Source organism: Urocitellus parryii, chromosome 7 (genome assembly GCF_045843805.1).
Source record: "Urocitellus parryii isolate mUroPar1 chromosome 7, mUroPar1.hap1, whole genome shotgun sequence".
NCBI lineage: Eukaryota > Metazoa > Chordata > Mammalia > Rodentia > Sciuridae > Urocitellus > Urocitellus parryii.
In genome coordinates, this window is record NC_135537.1 from 138,408,532 (window position 1) to 138,430,714 (window position 22,183).

Sequence of the window (22,183 nt, forward strand, 5' to 3'; positions counted from 1 at the left end):
CCTCAGCACCACGTAAAAATAAAATAAATAAAATAAAAGTATTTTATTAAAAAAAGTGATTAAGGAACAGCAGGGTTGATGAGGTGATGCCTCACTGACTTTCTTTACTGAAGTTATTGCAGGAGATTTGATTTCAGTATTTCTGGATGTAATATCTCCAGCCTTAATAATAACTGTCATTGGCATACATTGGTATGAGAAAGCGTTTGAAGCATATGAAGCTTAAATGTAAGATTGTGAGTCATAGGGTCAAAGAGAGAGGAAAGAGTGCAGAATTTGGTCCGGGTAGACTTGTTTGCCCTAGGATGAACACTCTTTCATAAATATTGCATAAAAACCAGGCACGATAGCACATGCCTACAGTCTTAGCAATTTAGGAGACTGAGACAAAAGGATCACAAACTCAAAGCCAGCCTCACGAATTTAGCAAGGCCCTAAGCAATTTAGTGTCTCAAAATTAAAAATCAAAAGGTCTTGGGATGTGGTTCAGTGGTTAAGTGCCCTTGGGTTCAATAATAATAATAAAAATAAACCTTGCATAAATATCAGATTAGAGCTTTAAATTTACCTGTTTTCTCAGGATTCTGGAGTCTTTCTTTCTTTCTTTCTTTCTTTCTTTCTTTTTTAGTGGTAGATGGACAGAAAACCTTTATTTTACTTATTTATTTTTATGTGGTGCTGAGGATCAAACCCAGTGCTTCACAGGTGCAAGGGCAGCGCTCTACCACTGAGCCACAACCCTGCCCCAAGGATTCTGGAATCTTTATACTTTTAATCATAGCTTTTTTTCCCTCAAGCTTACCTTGCAGTATATTTGTGAAAGTGTCTTATCCTAGATTATAAGATCCTGGAGGATAGAAATGAACTTAGATGACTTTCTGTCTTTCACAGTATGTGAAAAAGCCTTCAATTAATATTTGCTCGACTGGCTAAACTAACTCCTCTTACCTCCCTTGGTCCAGGTTTGCAGTACCTGAAGCTCTGAACACCATACAAAAGGCAGAAAAAATTCTGTTGGTACACTGTGGCACTTTGAGTGATGAGATCCAGGAGCTGCAAAAGATGAGATCCTTTTTATTGGACTTGCCACCCATTCCTACAGGGCCTTTAGGGTAAAGTCCCTAAAGGTCTCTGGCCCACTGGAAAGGAATCATGGCAGAGTAAAGAGATTCTTTTGCTGCAGACCTGTCATCAGAGAAGGCAGGATTTGCCCAGCTATCCCATGCCAAGTATTATGAGGGGCAGGGAGGACACTGCAGTTGGAGAGAGATGCACACCTATTTTGATGAATATGTCTTGAAGTAGTTAATCGCCCTCCAATAAAAAATTCCCAGGCCCCAGAAAAGACTTACAACTAGTATCTAGAGAATCCAAACCCTTTAAAAGGGTTGTAGCTGATCTGCAGGCATCTGGATGTTAGCCTGGGGTTTTGGCTAAATTCCATTTCACTCAGTGATGAGAATCTGTTTCCCTGGAACATTCCTATGGTTTCTAGTAGTAATGAAATGTTGCATACCACTCCAGTGGGAACTTCAACTCTTAGTAGTTATATTGTAATTGAAAAATAATTATAAAGCAAGAAACCATCATGGCTTCTTAACCCTAGAGACACAGAATTCCACTTACAGCATCTAGCTTCCTCAAATCCTTTGTTAAAACCAGGGAAGAATAAATTGTTACATAAAGAAATAAATATGGGGCCATTTTATTGCTGGACAGTTTCTTCCTGTAATGGCAACTCTGTATTTGTGTTTTACCAGTCCTTATTCCCTGGCTTTGAATCCTTTTGGGAAACTCACTAACCAAACACTAATAAAAATCAAACTCACAGGAATGACTTGATAACACATGTGCCTCTTTTTTGAGTTCTACCTGTTAGCAATTTGAAAAGAGACTACTTATTTCTACCAAACCTCCACATACTGACAAATGAAATACAGATTGTGTGAGTACCTGGAAGGAAGATGGAGGACTTCAAAAAATGCCGAGAGGGTCCTGAGGATATAGTTCAGTGGTAGAGTGCATGAGACCCTGAGTTCGATCCCCAGTGCCACCAAAAGAGAAGTTGTGAGGATGTGTGGATGTTGCTTTTTGTAGTTTCAAACCCAAGAAACAGAAGATAGGGATGGCATCCCATGAGGTTATGTAGCAATAATCCAGACCCCATCCCAATCAAGACTGTGGGAGTCTCTAGATCTGAACCCTGCTGCTGTATCACTACTGGTGACCAAGTGGTTCAGATGAGTTAGTGGGAAGGAAGGCCAGGCCAACTCTACTTTTGAAGGTTTACTTACCCTGGCCATGCCCAAGAAGTACCCGTCAGTTGCCATGGCATTATAGTCAGGAAATGAATAATCCTAAGCTGGTGGCAGCTTTCAAAAAACTGAATATTTAACATACAGGTTAGGGCTGGGGATGTGGCTCAAGCGGTAGCGCGCTCGCCTGGCATGCGTGCGGCCCAGGTTCAATCCTCAGCACCACATACAAACAAATATGTTGTGTCCGCCAAAAACTAAAAAAAAAAAAATAAATATTTTTTAAAAATTCTAACATACAGGTTAGCATTCAAACACTTGTTGAATGGAAATCAGGCAGAATGTAGTTTCTCCTCTAATAACTCACTGTGGCAAAGGAGTAGCCAATAAGATTTTTTGCTAGGGCTTTTTCAAGAAAAAAAAATTTTAGTCAATTGCAGGCAATTTCTGTAGTTATTCCATTCCAAACATTTAGCATGTTTCATGTTCCTAAAGAAGGCTCTCTTGTACTTTGTAATATAGGTATACTTCCTTAAAGGATACATTTATGACTAGGGTTGTGGCTCAGTGGCAGAGCGATTGCCTTGCACATATGAGGCACTGGGTTTGATCCCCAGCACCACATAAAAATAAACAAAGAATTTGTGTCCATGTATAACTAAAACATATATTTTAAAAGATTTGTTTAAAAAAAATGATAAAGGGACTGGGGCTGCAGCTCAGTGGTAAAGTGCTTGCCTCTTATGTGTGAGGCACTGGGTTTGATCCTCAGCACCACATAAAAATAAATAAAGATACTGTATGTTCATCTACAACTAAATAAATATTTTTTTAAAAAAGGATACATTTAGAATTTTATATATCAAGTCCCATTTTATGTGTACTTGGGAAATTTCTTTAAATGCTTTATAAAAAAATTATTTCTAGGGCTGGGGTTGTGGCTCAAGTGGTAGAAGTGGTAGAGCTGTATCACTACTGGTAGGGTACTGGGTTCGATCCTCAGTACCACATAAAAATAAAGATATCGTGTATACACCTAAAACTAAAAAATAAACATTAAAAAAATTGTTTCTAGCTAGATATACACCTGTAATCCCAGTTACTGAGGAAGCTGAGGCAGGAGGATCACAAGTTCAAGGCCAGCCTGGGCAACATAGTGAGACTCTAAGCAACTTAGTCCTTGACTCAGAATTTTAAAAAATAAAATAAAAAGAGCTGAGAATGTGGTTAAACGCCCCTGGGTTAAATCCCTAGTACTAAATGAGATCCAGTACTAAATAGATAAATAAATAAATAAAATATAAAGGGCTTGGCACAGTGGTGCAAGCGGCTCAGAGGCTGAGGCAGGAGGATTACAAATTCAAAGCCAGCCTCAGCAACTTAGTAAGGCCCTAACAACTTAGCAAGATTGTGTCTCAAAATTAAGAAATAAAAAAGGCTGGGGATATAGCTCAGTGGTTAAGCACCACTTGGTTCAATTCCCCCAGTACCCAAAATTTTTAAAAAAATAAATAAAAAGAATTAGGAGGATAGCTCAGTGGTAAAGCACCCCTGGGTTCAATTCCCAGTACACCTCCCACCCCCCAAAAAAATCATAGTTTTTTTTAATATCTTTTTAGAAGTATGGACCTTTATTTTATTCATTACTTATATGTGGTGCTGAGAATCGAACTCAGTGCCTCATACATGCTAAGCAAACGCTCTACCACTGAGCCACAGCCTCAGCCTCAGTCTTGTAGTATATTTTATTTAAAAGCTTGTGCTACTTTGGTTCTTAGTTGCCTGGGCTGTCCTTGAACTTGAAATACTCCTGCCTCAGCCTACTGAGTAGCTAGGATTACAGGCATGCACCACTTGTACACTTGGCAAACCTTTTCCCTTACTAATTGTCTCAGGTATTTGTTATAGTAATGGAAAGTTGACTTAGACAACATGCTTCAGTGACTGTGGGTATGGGAGGTGCCCTCCAGGAGGGATTAGCAGTAGGACTAATACATAAACACTCCCACAGCAGAAAATCAGTCCCTGCATTATACAACACAGATAACTAAAAATACTTATAAATGGTAATTTTCAGCAGAGTTTGAACAGAACCAGGCTCTAAGTAGGAAATGTATCTTCATAGCTCAAAATTGGAGGAGAAACAAAGTAACAAAAGTTAAGGAGAAAGCTCTTTTATTGCAAAGTATACATTGAAACTAGGGGTGTCCTTCATGTAATGTATAATCTGCCATCCCTCTGGGGTTTTCTTCTAGGGTTCTAGAATGTTGAAGTAGAGCATTAAGTGCCCCTGGGGTCCAGAATTTTGCCTATGAAGAGAAGGGCTCCTGTGTCCGTGTCCCTCAGTACAAAGATGAAAGGTTGGTTAAGGTGATATTCCAGGGGAAAAGTGAGGTGGGCAGGCTGGAGGTCTGGGCTGGGGGTGGTTCCTGCCCCATCCTCATTCCACTCAAAACCAGCCTTGTGTTCCACTTGGGTAAGCTTGATAGGTTTGCCTGTGATCTTGGTGAAGTCTGGTGACTCAAATAAGGATTGCAGTTCTGCAAAGATAAGAGATTCCCATTAAAACCCACCCATATCCAACACACCAGAGGATAAATCCTGAATCCTATATCCTGAGTCTCAAAAAGGCAAGCAAGCTGGAGTGGAGCCCTGCTTTTGATCTTCTGTGAATTATGTAGACCTCTGAGCAGGCTGAGAGGTAAGTGCTCCACCCCTGAGCACACAGCACATGACAGCTTAGAAACCCCGGTCAAACAGGCTGTGGCTGTGGCTCAGTGGTAGAGCACTTGCCTGGCATCTGTAAGGCCCTGGGTTTGATCCTCAGCATCGCATATAAATAATAAATAAAATAAAGGCCCATTGGCCACTAAGAAATATTAAAAAGAAAAAAAAAGAGAAAACAGGTCAAACAGACCTGTCTGGAGGGTCAATGTTCTGACCTGTGATGGGGCTGAGGAATGAGTGACAGGAAGACAGCTCGGTCTTCCCCTCCAGAACTAGTAGAATAGAGGACATGTGCAGGGCCTTCCAAAAAGGCCATGGAGCTCTTGAGTTCTGCTTAGCAAGGCAGAATGCTTGAAGATTTCAAGCCACCCCACCCACCGAGAGCAAAGGGGTGTGGCAAACATACTCATCTCCTGTATGGACTTGGTAACTTCGCCTTCATAACTCAGCTTCAGCTTGGGGATGCTCAGGACTGCTTGGATAGTCTTCAGTTCTCGGTCTATGTCATGAATGAACTCAGAAGTGAGACTCTCTTCTATCAAGGTCAAGTTCTGAGTCACTTTCAGGGGCAAGAAGAAGATGATACTCATGCTTCCAGATAAGGGCAGCTGGGCAATCTGAAACAACAGAGAGGAAGGATAAGGGTCAGCCCTTTACAGCCCAAGAGCTTAGGAATGGACATACACCAAGAGCTGTCTTCCTCTTTCTTCTGGTGGGGCCCAGGCCTTATGTGTCCCGAGACCCTGATCTATGTAACAGTTGTCTCCTAGGTTGTTGTTTTCTGGCAGAAAGTCATCTCTGAATATTCCTTCAAAAAGTAGGCTTTGGGCCAGGTACATTGGCACATGCCTATAATCCCAGTGGCTCAAGAAGCTGAGGCAGGAGGATCAAGAGTTCAAAGCCATCTTCAGCAAAAGCAATTTAGTGAGACCCTGTCTCTCAATAAAATACAAAATAGGTCTGGGGATGTGGCTCAGTGGTTGAGTGCCCCTGAGTTCAATCCCCAGTTACCCACCCCCCAAAAAACAAACAAACAAACAAAAAAAGTAGGCTTTAGGGCTAGGGATGTGGCTCAGTGCTAGAGTGCTTGCCTAGTGTGCAAAAGATTGAAAGCAGCAAATTAGAATTATGTATATGGGCCATTAGCATCATGGTCAATAGACGGAGAAGTGTTTCTTTTTGCTTGTTTGTTTGACCTCATGTCCTGAGTTCAATCCCCAGTATTACAAAAATAAAAAGAAAAGAAAATGCACAGAAGAACACACCTATAATCCCATTAACTCAGGAGCCTGAGTAAAGCAAGAAAATCTCAAGTTCAAGGCCAGTCTGGGTAACTTAGCAAGACTTTTCTCAAAATAAAAAATAAAAAGGGCTGGAGATATAGCTCAGTGGTAGAATACATCTGGGTTCAATCCCTAGTACTGAAAAAGAAAAAATAATATGGGGTGGTGGTGCTAGGGATATAGCTCAGTGCTTGCCTCCCATGTGCAAGGCCCTGGATTCAATTCCCAGTTCCATCAAAAAAAAAAAAAAAGTTATACTCTTCTTAGCCTAATACCAACTGAAGTTATCTGTGGAAAGAATTTTCTGGTATAGTTCTAAAGAAGTAGAATTGAATTTCAGGTCTCTGTTTTCTCCCAAAATCCACTTGCCAACATTAATTTATTGATTGATCATCTGTTCTGTGCAGGTAATTGAACTAGAAATGGGAGTCTTGCACACAGCAATACAAAAGCAGCAATATCATAGAGTTTTTGACCAAAGATTGTTAACCTAAGGCCCACAGAAAAAAATATAAGGGTCCCAAGAACCCTTCTGGGATCTTACAGAAATGGGTTCATGTGCACAAGTGGCATTTATCCTGTAGTATTTCAGGCACTATTGTCCTAAAGACATCCATAGCCCAAAAAAGGGTTAAGAACTACTGACAGAATTACAAGAAGTCAGGTATGCACGAAGCCTTAGAAAGCCAGCAATGTGGAGTTTGTAACAGTTTGTGGAGTTTGGTTCTTAATTCTAAACACAAAAGTTCTCAAGAAAATATATTATTGGTGTTAACATACTTTATATACAACCAGAGATATGAAAAATTGTGTTGTTTATGTGTAATAAGAATCGTAATGGGGAGCTGGGGTTGTGGCTCAGTGGTAGAGCGCTTACCTACCATATGGGTTCGATCCTCAGCACCTCATAAAAATAAAAAAATAAAGTTATAAAAAAAAGAATCGTAATGCATTCTGCTGTCATTTATTTTAAAAAAATAAATAAATACAGTGGCTGGGGTTGTAGCTCAGTGGTAAAGCACTTGCCTAGCATGTGTGAGGCACTGAGTTCTATCCTCAGCACCACATAAAAATAAATAAACAAAATAAAGGTTTTTAAAAAGTCATCCAACTTATTTAAAACTTATTTAAAATTATTTAAAATTAAAAATAAAATAAAAATACAAGCTTGGATTACACACACAAAAAAAAGAAAGAAAAAAAAGATATCAACATAGCTTACGGTAGAGAGTCCCAGGGAGTTCAATTCCCAGTATCCCCCCCAAAAAATGAAAAGACATCAATATTTGAGTGCCAAAATTTGAGGATCCATTTTTCATTACCTAATCCTTATACCAAGTCCTGAGAGGATAAGTTTTGACAACTACCTCTCACCCAATTTTGAGAAGAAAGGTTTTGAGATGTATTTTGTTTTAGTTTTTGGTACTAGAGATTTAACTCAGGGTCACCCCTGAGTCCATCCCTAGCCCTTTTTATTTTTTTATTTTGCGATAGGGTCTCACTAAGTTTATAAGACTGGCCTTAAAGTTGTATCCTCCTGTCTCAGCCTCCTGAGATGCTGGGATACAGGCATGCGCCACCACACCTGACTTGAGAGATGTTATTTACTTGCTCAAAGTCACAGAGCTGGCCAAATTCAGATAGCTGTAGAATTTTAAAAGTATATCTATTTCTGCTATACCATTCTGCCTCTCTAAGACCTCTCCCACCACCCTCCATTGACTTCACCCCTACAGACCTTGCAGTTGAGATCAGAATCCAAGCCATAGCGTAAAATGGCCTTAGAGTCTGACATCATGGGGACTCTCACAGTCCTTTCCTCATCCAAGTGGAAATCCTGCAGAGAAGTCTTTCTGGCGTCAAACTTTGTTACCCACTGCCCTGAAATGAAATGAACAGAGTATCCTGAGCCCCAGTGACCAGAAAAGCCATGGGATCACACTGTATCTCCAAAGCCCACTACTGAAAATTGCCCAGTTAAAGAAATCTTAGTCCTCAGTGGCTCTGTATTGACACCTGAGGGAATAGCTGCTCCATGTTGGCAGGTATTGTTTGGACCTCAGTATTTCCAGGACCCTCTGCAAGCAAATAGGTCTGGAAAACTCAGATGCAAATAATTTGATTTTGTTGATTTGAATGGATTACCAAGCTCCTTTGGTTTAATGTGGCTTTGAATATACTGGGTCTGTGACTATGACTCTCTCACTCCCTGGATATCAATGCTTGAAATAGGAAGCCATCAGACTTTTCTCTAGGAATTCAGGGGTTCACTCTTGCTACTACCTGATTTATAGTCATAAAGCATTTTAAGGGGAAGATTCCCCAAACCACTCTCTGCAAAGCCTTATCTGAATAGCACTGGCTTCAGAATGAGACCTGTGGAACAGTCTCTGGGTACATCACCAATACCTAGAAAAAAATTGGTAGATAACTAACAATAGTTTACTGAGCACCTGTTGTGTTCCAGTTATAGCTGTAGGGGTGCTGAGAAGACATATAAAGTGTCTACGAAGTCAGCGTGTGACCTGTACATTAAAGATGAGAAATAGACTCAGAAACATTCTGAAACTTGTGCAGGGTCATGCAGCTCATAAAGGCAGAGCCAGGATTTAAACCTGGTCTAAGTCAAAAGCCAGAAATCTAACACAGTGCCCAATGCCAACAGGCTTTTACACCACGTAGATACTTATCAGATACTTTCTGGGCACTTGGTAGATGACAAGCAGGCATACTTCAGGCACCTGTAGTTCTTGTATCCTCCTCTAGCATTCTCCCTGGGTTGTGTTGGGCAAGGTCTTTGACTTCGACTCTTTCTCAGCCCCCTCTGACACCTGCCATCCACCCTTGGACAAAGAGAAGTGGAGAAACCCTCACCCTTAAAGTAAGCCACACTGAGAAGGAGGATGCTGACTTCACTGGGCACTTCCCTTGTGGACCTGGCAATTTTCCCTTTCATCTGGGCCTGTACCCAGTGGTTAATCTCCTGAAGGTCCACTCGAGGGTTGCCAGTCAGGATTCTGGGCCTGGTCCCATAGGCCTTCTCCAGTGGTGAGACAAAGCTGGATTTTATCCGCAGCTCTGAAAAGAGGTGGAGCAGAGGTTAGTATCCCAGAGCTGAGCCAGCACCCTCTCTTTGAGAACATGCTGGGCTTAGGTTCTAGTTGACCACTCAGCAGGCTCCAGTTTCCTGCTCAGCATCTTTCCATGACTCCATAGGACCTCTGCCAGCTTCCCCAGGAACTGGACAGGGAGCAACAGATTTTGCCTATTGCTGTTCTTTTTCACATTACTGCCTTCCCCGTACCCTCCCACTGTCCCTACTTCCTCTTTCTGATCCTCTCTGGGCTCACAGATCCCTTTCTGCCCACCAGTGCCAGGCCTGGCCTGAGCACACGTGGTCTGTTGTTTAAAAGAAATTCCTGGGATAGAGCACAGAGCCCCTCAGGCTGGAAAGGCAACTGACTCTTCTCAAAGACAATCCGGGAAGCACTCTTGAGGTTCTTCTGGGGGGCGGTGACGGTGGCAAGGAGTTCCTTGTAGGTGCTGTGGATGTCAGGGTTGCTGATCAAGTCATAGTAGAGAGCCCGGTGGATGGTAGATTCTGTTCGCTGTTCCGCTCCTGCCAGAGAGATAAGCACAGGAGCCTTGATAACTGCCTGCCGGCTCAGTCAGGCCTCCGCCAAGACAGGGAGACTATACTCCTATTCTTTATTATTATTATTATTAATCTTTTTAGTTGTAGATGGACACAATGCCTTTATGAGGTGCTGAGAATCGAACCCAGTGCCTCATGCATGCTAGGCAATTGCTCTAACACTGAGCCACCACCCCAGCCCTATACTCCTATTTTGTTTTGTGTGCTGAGAGCCTAAATAAGCCAATATTGCAGACATTCTAGGTGGGCAAGGAATTTGAGGGCAATAGAAGCAAAGTAACTGCATGCTTAGAGATTTTCTTAGTGGCACTAACCTAGAGAGAGGTAAAGGTAGGGGTGAGGCAAAGTCCCTGCACTTCCATCACCAAACCAAACACTTTTTTTTTTTTTTGTAGTGGTTGGGATTGTTTTGTGGTTACCTATTCATTGCCCCCTGTGAACTCAGCTGTGACCCACTGAGGGTGAACTCAGGCAGTTAGATCCCCAGGACCTGAGTGAATGGCTGACACATAGCACAGCTTTTTAAAGGAAGGGATGAATGAGCAGTAAGGTCATCGTGTCCATAAGTGGAGGGAATTGTGGGTGTGTAGCCCTCAAGCTCCCATGTATATAGATTGGTACCCTGCCAGGGCCACCTTCCCAACACCCCTTACCCATCCTGGAGCCACACACACACAGACCCAGTGGGGGACTCCCCCCAGGTCCACCTGGGGCCTTTTGCAGCTGCTCACTCACCCAGTGAAAGGGCAGAGAGAGCAGTGGCCACACTGAGCGGGGACAGCAGTACGTTGGCCGTGGGACTCGCACTGGATTTCAAGCGATACAGGTCATAGCCAAAGTTGGAGACAGCTGCTGCCAGCTTGTTCACAGGTACTTTGAAGAAAGGGTCCTCCTCCTCCACTGGTTCCCCTGTGCTATCAGGAGCCAAGGAACCCTGATGGGTGACAGGAAGTCCTGGATTAGAGGATGAGGACTAGTAGAGACACACAGTGAATAATGTCTCCTGTGGCTTTGGGTGGGGTTTTTGTTCTGGCCCCTTATTATGTTTAGTCTTAAGAATTGGGGTGAGTTTGCTCCCTGGGAAGCATGAGCTCTCTGCTGGGGAGAAATTGCCCAGAAGAGAAATTGTCTGGCCAGGTTTAAACACTTGTGACCTGTGAGCTGCAAGCCTCACACACTTTTTTCAAAATGGCACTTGGGCTTGGTGGCACACAGCTCTAATCCCAACCACTCGGGAGGTTAAGCCAGGAGGATTATAAATTTGAAGGCAGCCTGGGAAACTTAATGAGACCCTGTCTCAAAATAAAAAGTGTTGGGGCTGCAGCTTGGTGATAGAGTGCTTGCCTAATAAATGCAAGGCCCTGGGTTTGATTCCCCACCTCCAAAAAAGGCAAGGAACTCTCCTCCCCACTACCCAAGAAACCCTATACTCAGACCACACCAGGCTCCCATCTGCTCACCCTTGCTGACTGCTCCCAAGTCTTTGCCTTCCTGTCTTTCATGACTAGATATCTTTTCCTCCATCACAAATTTTCCCTGACCACCCCTATCTAAAGGGCACTTCTAGTTTTCTGATCGTTTTGCAGCATCTGCTGCCACTTACTTATTAGCTACCTACCATTTCTTCTTCTTTTTTTTTCCCTCCTTTCTTCTTTTAGCAATGCTGGGGATAGAACCCAGGGCCTCACACATGCTAGGCAAGCACTCTACCACTGAGCTACACCCAAAACTACCTTTTCTAGTTCTTTTTAACTAATTTCAATTCATACTGGTTGATAGATGTATCTGATACCCAAAAAACTAATATTTCAAAAGAATTTGAGTTCCTTGAAAGCAAGAATAAATTCTTTTACATTTCTACCCATCCCCAGCAGCTTCAGAGTAGGTGTTCAGTAGGTAAGAAATAAATGAAAGGCCACAGTGGCCCTGTAAGGAAACAGAGACTGAGGTAAGAGTCACTTGTCTAAAGTCACCAAGCCAGAATTCGAACTTAGAATCCATGACAAAGTCCAGGGCTCCAGCTGATAGTTCCTAGCTGCCTTGTCTGTTGTGTGGCATGGCTACCTTACACACACTGTCATATAGCAGAAGCTTTCCTCCAAGGGCCTGTATCTGCCTTTGCAACCCTACTATGCCCTCTGGCCAGGAGGGAGGTCCATCTGCGCTCATTCATCCTTTGCTGTGCCTCTGGTCAGCATGGGAACAAATACTCAAGAACATCACCCACTCGATGAGCCCCACAAGTAGTACATGTAAATGAGGAAAGATCTTGACAGAAGGGGCACCTTGGACTTGTTCAAGTGCTTTGGATTTTCACTGTTTTGGATCTTGTTTCTGTCCCCACTCTATCCCTTGAAAGACAAGGCAAGACATTTTCTCTGTTTTGCTGCTGAAGAAACCTATGCCCTGGAGGAATAAAGGCCAGAGCCTGGCTTGGAACCCAAGTGCCAGCTCCCTGTCCTGTCTCCCATGCAGCCTGTTAAGGAGGGGCTGGGACAGCAGATGCCCCCACCTGCCCTCCCATCCCCACTGACCTCGGAGCTGCCAGCGACATTCTGGCAGCTGCTGTGCCCAAGCAGGGCTCCAGTCCAGAGCAGTAGCACAAGAACCTGCATCCTGGACCTGGAAGAGAGAGAGGAACAGGCCACTCCCCTAGCCCACCACCCTGGGCGGAACGGGGGATGAGCAAGGGAAATAACTTCCCAGCCTAGAAATGGACCCTTAGCCTGAGGACGACTGCCTCCCAGCAGGGTCCTCCCCAATCTGTACCTGCCTCTCACCCACTGTCCCCCAGGAGCTATGCCCTTATCCCATGCTGTCTGTCCCAGGACCCACCTTAAACCTAAAACTCCAGAGCGGTAAAGACCCAGCAGTGCTCCTCTGCATGGAGTAGGACCTGGCACAAATGCAAACTGAGGCTTTTCCCTGGAGGCACCCCGCCAGCTCATTTGATAGGATTCGGACCCTCTTTCCCAAAGCAGTGGGGGCAGAACCAGGTCTCTGTAGAATCACAGAATACCAAGAATGGGAGCATCTGGTCCAGCCCACACAAGTTCTCAAACACTTCTTGAATTCCTCTGGCCTGGCCTAAGGGAGTTCATTCCCTTCTCATTTCCATTTCAAGAGTTCTTCCCCTCATGGTTAGCAATGCAGGGCCGAGGGGTCAGACTGCCTAGGTTCAAATCTTGATTCTGGAAGTTAATTGCTTCTAAAAAAAAAATAAATTTTTTTCCTTGCAAAATGTAAATCAACTGGGCACTGTGGCACACACCTATAATCCCTACTACTTAGGAGGCTGAGGCAGGAGGATTGTAAATTTGGGCAGCCTGGGCAATTTAGTTAGAACTGGTCTCAAAACAAAAAATAAATAAATAAATAAAAGGGCTGAGGATGTGGCTCTGTGGTAGAACACTTGCCTAGCAATGCCCCTGGTTTCAATCCCTAGTATCACAATAAATAAATAAAGCACTTACCTATTGTTATGAGAATTAAAAATTAGACAATGTCTTAGCAGCACTTAGTGCTAGAGATTGGAAGGCACCCAGGGCTGAATCTGTCCCCCTTCAACCAGAATTCTATGGCTTCATGGCTCCCATGTAAAGCCATAGCCCCACCCCAACCCCAGCCCAGCTCAAAATTAGCTCTTAAACTCCTTCTTTCCTTCAGGTTAAAGCTTCCTACTTCTTGGTAAGACCACCCACATTTTTTTCACCTTCCCCAGCAGAAGCCCCTCTGTCCAGCCTCTGGTCTGGCAGCTGGACCACAAGGGACAACTCAAATCTGGATCTAGTGCTCTCTATCCTCCTGTATTCACCTCATCTCTGCACTCCCCTGGAGTCAGGATCTAGGGATGGGAGGGGATGAAGGCAGCTGGGGGGAGGGTCACAGATACAATCTTCCAAGAGGCATTCTATTTATTTATTTACTTATTTATTATGTATTGGTATTGGGGATTGAAGCCAGGGGTGCTTTACCACTGAGCTACATCCCCAATCCTTTTTGTATTTTATTTTGAGAAAGTGTCCTGCTAAATTGCTGAGGCTGGGCTCCAAGTTGCAATCCTCCTGCCTCAATCTCCCTAGTTGCTGGGATTATAGGCGTGTAGCACCATGCCCAACTCCAGGAGACCTTCTAGCTACAAAGTCAGTAGCCAGGACCACTGGCTGCTCCTTGATCTCCCTCCATCTGTCTATCCTGCAACATACATATCCTGAGGGTCTCCTGGGCTCTATCTTCATCCTTTTACACACACACACACACACACACACACACACCAATTTTTCTGTCTTCCCAGAGCAAATTGGATCAGAAAAGTTAAGAGTGCAGTATGTGATTGTTGGCTAAAGTCCTTAAAATTAAATCTGATAATCCACCAGACAACACTCTAGTACGTGAAAGGCAACAAAAGAAACTGTCTCTGAGTTTGCTCAGCTTAAGGCAGGACGGCTGGCAGGAACCAGCCTCAGCTTTCTAAGCCCTCCTTTCCCGCTGCTCTGAGTGAGAGTTCCAGGGAGCCCTGTGTTCTCAGCCAGCTGCTCTTCCACTTGGCTGCCCTGCTGCTCAGGAAGAAACCATCCATTGAGACTACAGGAAAAGCTTTTTGTGGCACAGGACAGAGACCTCAATGCCATCCACGACTGCAATTGCTCTCCACCCAGCAGACCCCACCCTGCGCTGTCAGGAGCCTCCCTTGCCTGAGCCTCAAGAGACTGGTTTATTGGAGACTGAAAATTCAGTGAGATGCAGGCGGAGGCGAGACCAGAGGGGAAAGCTGTCTGCTCAGGGATCCTCTTGCAGCAATAGGAAATGGAGAGAAAAGGGAGGAGACAGGGTCACCCTGGCAGAATACATAAGGAAGCAATTCTGATGCGCTTGAAAAGAGGACCTTCTTGAGTCCCTACAGAGCCTAAGTCCAAGCGCCCGCTTATGTGACAGAGAATTGTCACCAAATGGGTAGGCTGAGGACAGAAGATGAGGTAAGGGAACCTGTCAGGGGAAGGCACAGGGGTCCAGAGCCAGCCCCAGAGCTAGATGCAGGGATAGGTAGTGTAAGTGGCATGTCTTTGAATCTGCCACCTCAAGCCATAGGGATTAAGGAAGTGGAGAGATCAAAGCCACCTACCAGGGGACTGAGAGGGCAGAAATTAAGGGTTGTAAGGGGTGTCCCTCAGAGCACACGCAAGGCCCTGTGAAAGATGATTGTTGTGTGGGCTGGAGCAGGCAACCATTGGCTGGCCAGGGGCACAGAGACAATGATGCCATCCTGGCCAAAGGGCAGTACTGGAGTCAGACTCCTGGCCTACAGAGTGGGGAGGGCCTGGGAAGGAGGTGAATATGATCCCTGCTGCCCAAGGTCAGCCTTCCTTTCTGCCACAAATCTAGAGGCACAGGAACTGTGATGACTTCAAGCTGAGAGGATAAATTTAAGCCAGTACATGTGTTTCAGATTAAACCCAGTTGTGAGACAAACACCATTGCTCCTCCTCCGCCTCCTCCCAGAACCACACAGCCTTTAAGCCACATGGCCATAGAGCAAGGAAGGGCACCTCCCTCTCCCCTGGCTCTGGAAACAAGGGTTTCTAGGGGTCCCCTCTGACCCACCCATGGTGTCACCACCAGTCCCCAGGCAAGGTTTTTTCCTGAAATCTTGGAACCTAAATGAGTCAGGGCAAGTTGCCCCAGAGTAGCACCTCTGCACACCCCAGAAAGATCAGCCCTGGGTCCCCACCCAGCCCACCCCAAAGGGGTCTGAATTCCTGGTGGACAGGCCTAGACCAAACAAAGATGGGGTTTGGGGAAGCCTGCAGCTTTTCTTTGGCTCAGACCAAGCCTTCCCAGCTGTGGCTCACCCCAAGGAATGTGAAGGATGGGCTGAGAGAGCTAAGGCCCAAACCCCTTGCACTGGTGGAGCTAAACAGTGGTTGTTGTTTGCAAAAGGCCATGACCTCATGTGACTCCCAGCCTTTATTCACAAATCATGTGGCCAAAGAGAATGGTGGGGACAGAACAGAGGGACCCTGCCGTATTCCATCCCAGTCCTCAGCAGGACAGCTGCCTGGTGGCACTGGGAAACTACCTTTGAAATCAGCACCAGTTGGTTTTGGAAAAGTGTCAGGGAGCTGAGTGAGCGGAAGCCAGGCTGGGCTGCTGGAGGGACACCTTCCCCACTGCCCCTGGCAGAGGCAGCTCCCTGAGAGTGTCCTTCCCTTTTGGGTGCTGCTCAGACCTGACTCTGAACTTCCCCATCACACACCTCCACTCCATTGTCCCCACTCACTCCATTCAAAAGTCCTTCCAGTGTCTTCTATAGCAGTGGGGGTTTGGGGTTAACTGGCTCCGGGTCTTCTGTGCTCCCATTCCCCTTGCCCTCTCCCATCTACTCAGCCTGGTGACCAAGTTTCAGGCATACTGCCTCACCACCTCTTCCTCTTTGCACCCCTCTTTTCTGCTCCCTGGGATACCCCAGCCTCTTGCAGTCCCCTGGGCCCAGGGGAACCTCTCCCAACCTCCCCTGATGCACAGACACAGACCGGACAGGAGCAGCTTTACCTGAGTTTTGCTGCAGCTCCACTCCCAGCCCAGGAACCTCTCAGAAGCACACAGAGGGGCTCCAGCAAGCTGCCTTTCAACCCAGCGTCCAGCAGGCTTCAGATTACAGCTACTCCTTTCTTAAAGCGACCTGCACTCATTTTGGATTCTGTGATTGCATCATTGTTTGGTGTTAACTTTAACCCACTGCTGTTTCCTTCCACCCCCCAGCCCCAGGACCCACACTCGCATACCTCCTCCACCAGATCTTCCTTGTGCGGAGGCCCGGGTCTTCGTTGCTGCTCCCTGGGACTCCCTGCAAAATGGTCAACCCCAGAAGGCACCTTGGCCACCTTGGAGGACTGGACAGAGCATGAGTATTTTTCAGCAGGAGTGGGAAGAGAGCAGGGAGAGGAAACACTGGCCCAGCATGGGGATTAGGGCTACTGCTGGTCATTGACTCTGGTGCTAACTGGCATCTGGGGCAAGATAACTTTCATGGCTCTTCCTTCCCCTTGGCTGAAAAACAAAGAGATAAAAACAGAACTTTCCAGATCTGAAATTCTATGATTTCTGAAGTATAAAAATGGAAATGGGGCAAATATCTGACCATTGGAAGAAATGAGAAATACTGTACACATCAGTACCAAGAGGAGGCCTACAATAGAGGCTGCCTGGAGAGGAAACCACTTGTGCCCAGCTTGCTGTGGTATTTATTTATTTATTTATTTATTTATTTATTTATTTATGTGGTGCCAGGGATTGAACATAAGAATACTCAACCACTGAGCCACATCCCCAGCCCCCTCCCTTTTTAAGTATTTTTAGTTATAGATGGACACAATACCCTTATTTTGTTTATTGTTTTATGTGGTGCTGAGGATTGAACCCAGTGCCTCACATGTGCTAGGCAAGTGCTCTACCACTGAGCCATAACCCCAGCCCTTTTTATTTTTTGAGACAAGATCTAAGTTGCTGAGGCTAGCTTAGAGCTTGAAATCCTCCTGCCTCAGCCTCCAGGAATTTCAGGTATGTGCCCGTACACCCAGCTCTCACCCATGGTATTTAGGAGCTTACACTGTGGTTGTGAAACTAAAAGATCAACATAAGAAATTATTAGATTACAGGTTGAGTATCCCTTATTTAAATTGTTTAGGATCCAAAGTATTTCTGGATTTCCGATTTTTTTCAGATTTTAGAATATTTTCATTTAGGTGATGATAAATCTTGGGGATGAAACTGAAGCCTATATGCATGCATGGGCTCTCTCTCATCCAGCGAGGAGATCCAGGGAACAGGGTAGAGAAGAGTGTGGCTGAGGAGTCACTAATCAAGACCTCTGGAGACCAAGCAGGAAGCAGGTCTGATTTTATTGCACAGTTACCATGTATATATACTGAGGCAGTAGCTAAGCAGATTACAGGCAGCCATCAGTATAATTTCTGGCCAACTGTCTATGTAGCGACCAATCGAGAGTGGGCCGTGGAGCAAGCACAGGGACTGTAACACATGGCCTCACGCCCAGGGCTGTGCCTACGGGGTAAGCAGTTTGCCATTCACACCCCTAGCACTTGTCCCCACATCTATATACAAAATTCATTTATGTTTCATATACACCTTATACACATAGCTAATTTTATACAATATTTTTAATAATTTTGTGCATGGAACAAAATTTGTGTACATTGACCCATCAGTCTTGTGGCTTCATATCAGCATTCAAAGAATTCTGAATTTTGGAGCATTTTAGATTTCAGATATTCTGATTAGGAATTCTCAGCCTCAATAACAAATTATTTTCTAAGCGGATATAAGTCCTAAATGAGAAAATCCAATAGTTATTCAGAGAAGGAGATATCAAAGAAGGAAAGGCGAGTACTCTTGAATATTAAGTTCATAAAAGAGAAAACTGCTGGGTACAATAGTCTGTGCCTATAATTCCAGCACTAAGGAGGCTGAGGCAGGAGGATCCAAAGTTTGGAGCCAGCCTAGGCAACTTAGAGAAACCCTGTCTCAAAACACAAATAAAAGGGGCTGGAGCTGTAGCTCAGTGGTAGAGTGCTTGCCTAGCATGTGTGAGGCCCTAGGTTTGATTCTCAGTACCACGTAAAAATAAACAAATAAAATAAAGGCACCTGTCCATCTATAACTACCCAAAATTAAAAAAAAAAAAAAAACCTACAAATAAAGGGGCAGGGATGTAGCTCAGTGGGAAAGCACCCTGGGTTCAATCCCAATACCAAAAGAGGGAGTGGCTGAACTCCAGGTGTAGCTCAATGGTAGAACACGCCCTGGATTCAAGAAAAAAGAGAGAGGAAAAAAAAAAAAAACTTACAGGAATCTATGTGTATTCTCATATAAAGACCTAGGGAGCAGAGCTAGGGTCCCTGCACCACTTTCTAGTGGGCAACTTTCAGCTTTATAGAAAAAAGTGTGCCAACCGTCAGAGTTCAGTCTCTTCCAACAAAAATTTGTAGAGCACCTCTAGCAAATCACCATGCTACAGACTCAGTGGAGGAGTATTTAAAAAAAAAAAAAATTTTTTTTTGTAGTTGTAGATGGACAGAATACCTTTATTTTATTTGATTATTTTTATGTGGATCCAACCCAGTGCCTTCCGCACACTAGCCAAGGGCTCTACCACTGAGCCCCAGACCCTGCCCACAGTGGAGGAGTGTTGTAGAGGAATGAGACTCAGGGCCCACCCTCTAGAAACTCACTGCACAGTGAAAATAGATTGTTCCTACGTAATGTGGCACATTCTACACAGCCATCTTTACAGCTGCACCATCTACTAACAGTGCCTACTAGCCACCCGTGCCTTGCTTTAATATAAAGTGAATGTGAAATTTCAGATATTTTATATGCGAAAAACATTTCTCCAACATTTCACATTAGTTACATATATTAGGCTAAATAAAATATATTATTAAAATTTACTTTTTTGTGTGGTTCTGGGGATTGAACCCAGGGTCTCATGCATACTATACAAGTGCTGTACCACTGAACTATATCCTATTTACTTTTTTTTTTTTTTTTTTTGTGGTGCCAGGGATTGAACCCAGGGCCTTGTGCATGTGAGGCAAGCACTCTACCAACTGAGCTATATCCTCATTTTTTTTTTTTTTAGACTGGGAATTGAACCCAAGGCTATCTTACTACTGAACTATAACTGCAGTCCTTTTTTTTTTCCTAAATATTTTTTAGTTGTCTATGGACCTTTATTTTATTTATTTGAGTGTGGGGCTGAGGATCAAACCCAGTGCTTTCCACATACTAGGCAAGTACACACCACCAAGCCACAACCCCAGCCCCATGCAGTCCTTTTTTAAAATTTATTCTTTATTTTAAGCCAGGGTCTTGATAAATTGCTAAGACTGGCCTCGAACTTGTGATCATCTTGCCTCAGCTTCCCCAGTGGTCACTGAGGTTACAGGCATGCGCCACTGCACCCAGCTCTACTTACTTAATTTTGAACAGGCTTTTTGTTTACATGATTTAAAACTCAAAGGCAGTAAAAGCTATACCGAGGGCTGGGGTTGTGGCTCAGTGGTAGAGCATTTGCCTAGCATGCGTGAGGCACTGGATTCAATCCCCAGCACCACATAAAAATAAATAAATAAATAGACAAAATAAAGTTACTAAAAAAAAAAGTTATACAGAGCTGGGTGTAATCCCAGCTACTCAGAAGGCTGAGGCAGGGGGATCATAAATTCAATATCAGCCTCAACAACTTAGCAAGAATCGTTTTCAAAATTAAAATAAAATAAAATAAAAGAGCTGAGGTACATATAGCTCATTGTTAGAGCACCCCTGGGTTAAATGCCCAGTCCTGAAAAAAAAAAAGTAACTATTACATTTGAAAAGATGGAAAAATTTACAACCATGAAAAATAACAAAGTTAAACCACATATATCCAAACAGACTTCTCTCACAAGGTGGAGGGGCACAAATTGAAGAAAGAAATGAACAGTCTGATACCTTTACGTAAGGTTTTTTTTTTTTTTTTTTTTTTAATTTATTTTTTTTAGTTCTCGGCGGACACAACATCTTCCTTGGTATATGGTGCTGAGGATCGAACCCGGGCCGCACGCATGCCAGGCGAGCGCACTACCGCTGAGCCACATCCCTAGCCCCCTTTACGTAAGGTTTCAAAAGATGCAAGACAATACTATATATCATTCAGGGATTTGAAATTTACATAGTGAAGCTAAGCACACTGACATACATCTATGATCCCAGCTACCTGGGAGGCTGAAGCAGGCAGATGGCAAGTTCAAGGCCAGCCTGTAAAACTCAGCCAGACCCTGTCTCAAAAGTTAAAATAATAATAAAGAATGGGGGTGGGGCTCAATGATAGAGTGCCCCATGGGTTCAATCCCAAGTACCTCCCCACAATTTTTTTAAAATAAAAAAAATCAAAAAGACATTTCTTTAGGCCACATCCCCTAAAGTCACACCCATTTCTTGGTCTCCTCCACAGACACAATGGAAAGAGTTATTTACTCATGTATCTACACATTCTCAGGTCCCATTTCCTTCCAAATGCCTTGCTCCTGTGCCCACTATTCTTTGAAACTGCAGTTGCCACCTTCCTGGATGACCTGGTGCTCAGCACTAAGGGGACACCTCTGTCCTTGACAGCAGGCAGCAATGGACCATTCTCCTTCCTTGAAATCCATACTCCATGCCCCTCCATTCTCTTCCACCTCTCGATACCTCATCTTTTCTGTCTCTTCTGCTGGCTTGATCCTGGGACCCTCTCTTCTCTATTAGCATCACCTCCCCTTAAGTGGCTTCCTATAGTTCCATGACTTTGGTGGAGTGTTAAGGATCAAACCCAGGACCTTGCACATGCTAAGGATGACCTCTATCCAGCCCCTATGATTTTACATGCTCTCAGCTATGCACTTCTATTTCTGATCCAAATATCCAATTGTCTACTTGACCCAGCGATCGCACTACTACCATGTCCACATGGATGCCAGGTAAGTACGATGAACCTATAACTGATCATTTAAACAGGGATACCTCTAAAAGCAAAAGGGGGTGCTAACTAATTATGTTAGAACCACAGGCATAACCCAAACTTTCCAAGCCAACTGGAATGTACAACCAATCACCTTGTGTTCCTGTGGTATTTCCATCATAACTTGTTCAAAATGGAACTCTCCAACCCACCGTATAATTGTCCCTCACTCTGTGTCCCATCACAAAAAAGGGACTGTTACTAATCCATTTTCTCAAAACAAAAAAACCGAGTGTGGGGGATGTAGCCCAGTGAGAACATGTGTCAGGCTCTGGTTTCATTCCCAGGACCACAGAATAAACAACAAATAAAAGGCCTAAGAATGTACTGGGTGTAGTGGAGCACGCCTGTAATTCCAGTGGTTCGGGAGGTTGAGGCAGTAGGATCGTGAGTTCAAAGCCAGCCTCAGCAATGGGAAGGCACTAAGCAACTCAGTGAGACCCTGTCTCTAATAAAATACAAAATAAGGCTGGGGATGTGACTTAGTGGGTCCAGTGCCCCTGAGTTCAATCCCTGGTACCTAATAACAACAAAAAAGACCTAGGAATTTATCTATGAGCCCCATATCCTTGAGTCTTCCTTCTCATTCTCTCATCTCCCACACCATCTATCCACAAGTCATCCTTCTTCTTCTCCTTCTCCTTTTTCTTTTATTCAATACTGGGGATTGAACGCAGGGGCACCTTCCCAGTGAGCTACATCCCCA

At 44.3% G+C, this 22,183-nt stretch overlaps 2 protein-coding genes across 10 annotated transcripts in view; one reads left to right on the forward strand and one right to left on the reverse strand.

Annotated features, from left to right (window-relative positions):
• Smyd4 (SET and MYND domain containing 4) overlaps nt 1–22,183 on the forward strand; it is a 61,413-nt gene that overhangs the window by 38,552 nt on the left and 678 nt on the right. For 5 of the 8 annotated variants that reach the window (XM_077800854.1, XM_077800852.1, XM_077800853.1 and 2 more), the window contains one exon: nt 20,480–20,591. The exons of 1 other annotated variant lie outside the window; for it this stretch is intronic. In XM_077800854.1, the coding sequence (XP_077656980.1) occupies nt 20,480–20,591 (112 nt within the window). Of the gene's footprint in view, nt 1–962; nt 2,462–16,679; nt 17,158–20,479; nt 20,592–22,183 lie in introns of those variants that run through there. 2 more of the 8 variants (XR_013343963.1, XM_026388821.2) reach the window with 2 other exon arrangements.
• Serpinf1 (serpin family F member 1) lies at nt 4,423–16,573 on the reverse strand. Of its 2 annotated transcripts, XM_026388827.2 has the most exons (9): nt 16,470–16,573; nt 12,756–12,920; nt 12,455–12,542; nt 10,656–10,854; nt 9,729–9,884; nt 9,140–9,343; nt 8,004–8,146; nt 5,389–5,599; nt 4,423–4,795 (listed from the first exon to the last, which is right to left on the reverse strand). In XM_026388827.2, the coding sequence occupies exons 2-9, from the start codon at nt 12,866–12,868 to the stop codon at nt 4,536–4,538; spliced, it is 1,374 nt and encodes a 457-aa protein (XP_026244612.2). In that variant the 5' UTR covers nt 12,869–12,920; nt 16,470–16,573; the 3' UTR covers nt 4,423–4,535. The 2 variants fall into 2 exon arrangements, with proteins under 2 accessions (XP_026244612.2, XP_026244610.2); XM_026388825.2 differs by lacking the exon at nt 12,756–12,920.